The sequence below is a fragment of the Benincasa hispida genome, chromosome 3, assembly GCF_009727055.1.
Source record: "Benincasa hispida cultivar B227 chromosome 3, ASM972705v1, whole genome shotgun sequence".
NCBI lineage: Eukaryota > Viridiplantae > Streptophyta > Magnoliopsida > Cucurbitales > Cucurbitaceae > Benincasa > Benincasa hispida.
In genome coordinates, this window is record NC_052351.1 from 26,268,093 (window position 1) to 26,274,653 (window position 6,561).

Consider the following 6,561-nt stretch of genomic DNA (forward strand, 5'->3'; position numbering starts at 1 on the left):
TACTTCATTTCGCATATATTTTTTTTTTTTTCATAAAACACAACTGTAAGTAATTATTTTAAAAGCTACAAAAATTTCGAAAAATTCCAAACGGAACTATCCACGTTGTGGAAGTACTTTTGTTTATTTCTTAATGAATAGCCAAAATATAAACAATAAAAATTTATCTTAAGGTTATAAAACCCTATTTGATTAATCATTTGTTTTTTTTTTTTTTAATTTCTTTTTCTCTTCCAAACATTAAAAATAGGTTAAACTACAAGTTAAGTCTTTCAACTTGTAGATGGTACATGAAAATTTAAGGTCCCTAAGTAAATAAAAATTAATTAATCTATTAGATATAGATTTAAATTTTACCTCTAATGAAATACTAAACTTTTAATTTTCTTTCTTTAAAATTCATGGATTCTTTTTTAAATATTGAATAGGTAAATGATCCATTAATTACAATCGAAATTTCGTATATAAGTTGGAAGACATAATTGGATAGATAGTTGAAAAGTTATTACACTTTTGGAAGTTAAAAAAAAATGGATACGTTTCACTTAAAAATACATTTTATTAGATTTGAATAAATTATTTCTAAAAATGAAGTGAAGAAACATTCAATGGTAAAAATTTGGGAACTTGGGAAGAGAATCGAGAGATGTCCACATCAAAATGCAATTGGGCTTTGGGCCTGTCATGAATTTTGAGCTCGGTCTGCCTACTGTTGATGGGCTTCAACATTGGTCCATTAGTTGTACGATAATTTTAACAGAAATATGGAAATAAAAATATTGTAAGAGTAATTAAAAAAAGAAAAAGAAAAAAACCCATTTCCGTTACAAAAAACAAAACTCAATCAAATTAATCGAGAATGTTTGTATATTCATTATTCTAATCTATCCTGATCCAATAGAGCATAAATCCATAACAAATGAATGGATGATGAATAAGATAAAGTGCACCTCACAATAATATTGTCAATGCTAAAATCAGCAAAAATTACGACAATGTCAAAATAACCATATCGTTTCTGAAAATCCCATTAATGAGAAAAATGATAAATGCTATCTCAATTTTTCTTTATTTATTCTTCTAACGAAGTCGTATCATTGTTTGGAAGGAAAGATTCGAACCTTTAATCTCTTAATCAAAAGTTCATATTTTATGCTAATTAAGTTATTCTCGGATCGACCATATTTCTTGTTTCTGACTATAAATTGAGTCAGATTTTGATCACAGTGATCTGACTATAATATATATGTAGCAATCAAATAACAAACTTAGTCTCTGATTTTTATGATTTATTTTAATCCTATATATGTTTTTATAAAGCCTATAAACTTAAAAGAAATTTGTATATAATTAATGACTCTATTTAAAGATACACGTGTTTGATTTTTTAAAGTCGTTTCTTATAAATTTTTTGTGTGGACTTTGTTATATATCTCAACGTGCTTATGCCATAGGACAGTTGGAATCAACATGGTAAACATTGAACGGTTTAACTAATATTTCAACAAGTATCTAATTTATATGATGATTTTTTTAATCATTGTTATAAAAGTATATTGATGATGCAAATGCAACTTCGAAAATTCTATCATTTGATTATTATTATTATTATAAGGAGCGTTTCTCATACTTATTTTACATGATTATATACAAATTTTAAGAATGTATTTAGTAAGTGATTGGAAACATAATTTTGAATGAAAAGTATTTCATGTTTTAAGTGTTTTTTAATATACGTTTAATAATGAGTTTTAAACAATAACAAAAATGGTTATAGTTTACTAATTAATTATCTTTGTTAAGATGTTAACTAAACCAAAGCTCCTAAATTTGTAGACTTTAAATTATTATGCATCTAAAACATCTAAATGTGAGACTTTCATATACTTCTCAAATATTGATCATGATTTTTACAAATTTTATAATAAATTTATACGCAAAATGAAAAGGTCTAAATTTTATTAGATAAATTTGATTTCGTGTCTAATGAATTGGTGAATTGAATAAAACAAAAAGTCAAACAAGTAAAAGACATATTAGACACAAAACTAGAGTACATAAATTTATTAGCATTTTAAAACTTCGATAACCTAAAGAAATTTACAAAGATGTTTAGTCTAAGGAGTTGGAGGGAGTAAAATTGTGAACTCCATTTCTCGTCTAGTCCAAAAAGTTCATAAACTCCATGACTAGAATAAATGAATAGAAGTGAGAGTATAACTGCACATGATCTTTGATCATAAATTATATAAATGAAAAATATTTAGATGCAATAATAGTGAAAAATTGACTCATGACTATTTTTTTAAAAAATAATGATTAAGAAAATATATATTTTTGGTGGATATAGAAAAGGAGAATATAGTAGTTAGATGCGCGTAAACTTTACTAAGCATTGCTCAACATAAATATATTGTCACGTTTATATTTACGATCAATAAAATGATTTTGAGGCATACGCAACGAACGAACGACCAGTCGTGTCTCCCATTCTCCGATTACGTGGGGCCCACCGTACGGACTTCCCCCAAGAAAACGTCCAAAAATTTCCCGAATATTTCCGTATTACCATAGCCATACTCCTCTACGTCTCTCCCTTTTCCATACCACGTGAATCCACCAATCAACATCGTAGTTTTGAATCACTGGACACGTGGCTACATCAGAACGATTCAATGAATGCAGCGCCGTCGCAAGCGTAATCACAAGCAAACAAAAGCAACCAAAATTTTTAAATCATTTGACTAATTCCAAAAAATTTATTGGTTTCTTTCACTAGAATGTACGTCTCAGATTTTCGGGTTTTCGTTTTTTTTTTTTTTTTTCCCTCTCTCTTGGCTTTTGCCTCCTCCTCACTTTTTAAAATCGTTTCCAAATGAATTACTTTCGATTAAGGCCTGATTAATTCTTATTATTATGGGTTTCTTAATCTCTTCATTTTATTTCTACTTTTCGTGTTTCATGTTTTTTATTTCTTATTACCCTTCATTTCCAATGGAATAGACTCTCAGAGAAGACTGAAACTTAGTGGGGCTGCTCCAACAATGGCGGACCATTCCGATGAACAACACTCCTTCAGAACAATTACCACTGCTTTCATTCCTTTCATTGGGGACGATGATTCTGATGATTTGGGTTCCGAGTTCGTCTTCAACATCGAACCCACTTTGCTCATTGATCCTCATTGTTTGAAGATTGGTGAAGTTATCGGGGAAGGTTCATGCTCCATTGTTTATGAAGGACTGTAGGTTTCTTTATCTCCCTTTTCCTCACTTGGGTCTTTCTTTTTCATTCTTGGGTTTCTCGTGCCATTTGATTTCGCTCTTGGTTTACCATTGTGTGTTTTGATTTGATCTTGGTGTGATTTATGCGTTGGGAAATTTTTTATTGTGTTTTTAATTATTGGGTCTGCAAGAAAGAACAAGATACGTCTAATGCTTGTTGCCATGGATGAATTCAGCGGTTGATTGTTAAATGAAATGTGTTGTATCTGTTTATTCTGTATTTAAGTATTCAAAATGTTGTGGTTTTGTTTTATTCATAATGCAATGCAGTAGGCCAATGCAATTTAGATAAGATAAAGTTTTTGATATTGTATAGGTATGATTATCAGCCTGTTGCTGTGAAGATTATACAGCCAATTAGAACATCAGCTATCAGTCCTGAAAAGAAGGAGAGATTTCAGAGGGAGGTTATGTTGTTATCAAGAGTGAATCATGAGAACGTTATTCAGGTAATTCTTTTTGCTAAAACTCAGAGAATTCACTGTAGCTTCTCACTATTGTTAGTTATAAAGATTCTAGATAGCTGTAACAGCTTGTAATGCATCTCTGTCTTGTGGTCTTTTATGTTGTAAATTGAATGTCATGTATGTATTGCTTTTGGGGAAATGAAAAGAGAGTGAAAAAAAAAAAATAGTATGTTTATGAATTTTTCACATATGTATCCTGTCTCTCTTTCTTGGTCAATCTCAATGCTTCCTTGATGAGCGTGCACTTCTTGCTTAAATATAACATTTTATCTCATAGATTAGAGTTAAATTACTTAAGAAAAGCTTAAACAAAAGGCTTTTTTATACTTTTACGTATCTTCTATTTATGAATTTTGTCACTGTTAAAGCTGATTAACCTCCTTTAAGAAAATGCTAGTCATCGATACAAAGAATTTTTGTTCACCCCTTTTTCATATAAATATAGTTCCACCTATCATTGTAAACACAAACTCATTATCTAGCTTGAGTATGCATATAGAAGTTGTAGTTCTTGTCTTTTTCTGATTATGATGATAGGCAAGCGCTCAAACCATAATGCTCATCCATGCCTAGAGTTGCTGATATCATATTCTACTTAAAACAGTTCATTGGCGCTTCCGTAGAGCCAACATTGATGATAATTACTGAGCTTATGAGAGGTGGAACACTCCAGAAGTATTTGTGGAGCATCCGGCCAGAGACCCCAGATTTGAAGCTTTCCTTAAGTTTTGCTCTAGATCTATCACGAGTAATGGCATACTTGCATTCAAACGGCATCATTCATCGCGACTTAAAGCCAAGTACTGTGCTGTTTCTCATCTTCGTTACTCTATCCTCTTCCTGTTCATAGTGCCATAAGCCTTTTGTTTTTTTAGATAACCTGGTTTGTACTAATCCTTGCATTATAATCACAGTCCCCATCCCCTCTAGTTTTCGAGCAGAATGCTTGCTCCAAAGCCAGCTCTTAAGAGATGAGAAAATATTTTCAAGTTACTAAAATTTCAACTTAGGGACTTGAACTAGGATGTTGAGGCTATTTCTAGACATCTTCCGAGTCCTTGCCATTGGACACGGAGATATAATCACCATATGTCTCAGTAAACACTCTTCTTGTTTACTCAGGCAATCTACTGCTGACAGAGGACAAGCAACGGGTTAAGCTGGCCGACTTTGGGTTGGCTAGAGAGGAAATATCTGGTGAAATGACTACTGAGGCTGGTACCTACCGTTGGATGGCCCCTGAGGTAACATTTTTTTTTTTCTTTTTTGTATGGTTTGGTGAAAGTTCATCTTCTAGCTAGTGTTACGTTTTGTTAATGTATCTGTTTTCTTGTCAGCTATTTAGCATTGATCCATTGCCTGTTGGAGGTAAGAAATGCTATGATCACAAGGCAGATGTCTACAGCTTCTCAATAATACTTTGGGAATTGCTGACAAACAAAACTCCATTCAAAGGCAGAAATAATGTAATGGTGGCATATGCCACAGCCAAGGTTTGATTTTGACATTTGAAATTTCCTCTAAGGTGGCTGATACTAATAAAAAGTACTTTTAGTGATGCAATTCATCTGCAATGTAAGGGTCAACTAGAAGTTATATGTAAGAAGTTTTGAAATATTAAGAACAGACAGTAGCAGGCTTTTGTTGAGAAATCCCAAGAATGAACTGGATTTTAGGTTCTTTTTAAAGCTTGAGAAGTACTTAGGGGTGTTTGGGTTAGGAGTTAGGGGGGATGAAGTGAAGTTTACTTGTTTGGCTTAGAGGGTCATTAAACTACCTTGGCCTATTAACATCAATTTTATGACTTATTAACCCATTAAACTGTAGGTTCTACGACTAAACAACTTCTCATATTAAACAACACCTCGCACTTAACAACTTCACCTCTTGCCTCAAACGGCTCCTTAGCTATTTGTTAGAACACCAAAAAAAAAAAAAAAAAAAACACTTTCCAGCAAAATCCGAGTTTAGAAAACAGCACAATTATGAATCATATATAAAGGCTATTCATCATTGACTCCTTTTCCAAATCTAACTAAAAGTTTTTCTGTTGCTGTTATCAATTGAGTTAAATTCTCCAATGACATTGATTTACCATTTCTTCATTCAGAACATTAGACCAAGTCTTGAGGAAATCCCAGAAGATATTGCCCCTCTCTTGCAGTCATGCTGGGCTGAGGATCCCAATGGCCGTCCAGAATTTACAGAAGTCACAGATTCTCTTAATAACCTTCTTCAATCATTTGTCTTAAAAGAATCTTCACTTCTTAACATAGACGACAAAACAGAGGAGGAGGTCGAGTGTGCATCGGACACATCGTCTTCTCAGAGCAAGAGAGAGCCAAAGGCTGGAAGACATAGAAACTCTTCATTTTGCCTCAAATGTTGCCAAAACATCTGCTTGTCGGATTAACTGACAGGTTCTGTTTGGGGGCTATGTTCTGGCAAATAGGTGTAAATGGTTGGTTAGATTTATTGATTTTTCTCTTGTAACTACAGGTTCATAGGAGGCGGGTTGTTACCCAGATTCAGTTTTGTAAGAGACACTGTACATAAAGGATACGCAAAAAGAACAGCGAGTTATATAGCAGCTTTTGATCAACAGGATGCTTTTTTGATCTCTTTTGAAATAGTTTGTGAGTCTGTGTTTTTTCTTATTTTGCTGTCTAGCTAAGTTCATCAAGTCAAGGCTTAGAGTGGCTTGTCATGCGGACAAATTGTACCTGATTGGAGAACTTTGAGATGCAAAGAGGGTCACACAGTTTTAGCAAATTGAGTTGTGTTGATTTTGTTTTCTTCACGTTAGAGTA

General features: G+C 32.6%; 1 protein-coding gene across 1 annotated transcript; it reads left to right on the forward strand.

Moving 5' to 3' along the window:
* Window positions 1–2,875: 2,875 nt before the first annotated feature.
* Window positions 2,876–6,349, forward strand: LOC120074427 (serine/threonine-protein kinase STY17-like). Its single transcript, XM_039027544.1, has 6 exons — window positions 2,876–3,244; window positions 3,601–3,733; window positions 4,356–4,551; window positions 4,874–4,995; window positions 5,089–5,244; window positions 5,862–6,349. The coding sequence occupies exons 1-6, from the start codon at window positions 3,045–3,047 to the stop codon at window positions 6,162–6,164; spliced, it is 1,110 nt and encodes a 369-aa protein (XP_038883472.1). The 5' UTR covers window positions 2,876–3,044; the 3' UTR covers window positions 6,165–6,349.
* Window positions 6,350–6,561: the final 212 nt, after the last annotated feature.

Coding starts and splice junctions, on each gene's coding strand:
- LOC120074427 (XM_039027544.1), top strand. CDS start 3,045: ATGGCGGACCATTCCGATGAACAACACTCCTTCAGAACAATTACCACT. Junction 3,245..3,600: donor TCCATTGTTTATGAAGGACT/GTAGGTTTCTTT, acceptor GATATTGTATAG/GTATGATTATCAGCCTGTTG. Junction 3,734..4,355: donor ATCATGAGAACGTTATTCAG/GTAATTCTTTTT, acceptor TACTTAAAACAG/TTCATTGGCGCTTCCGTAGA.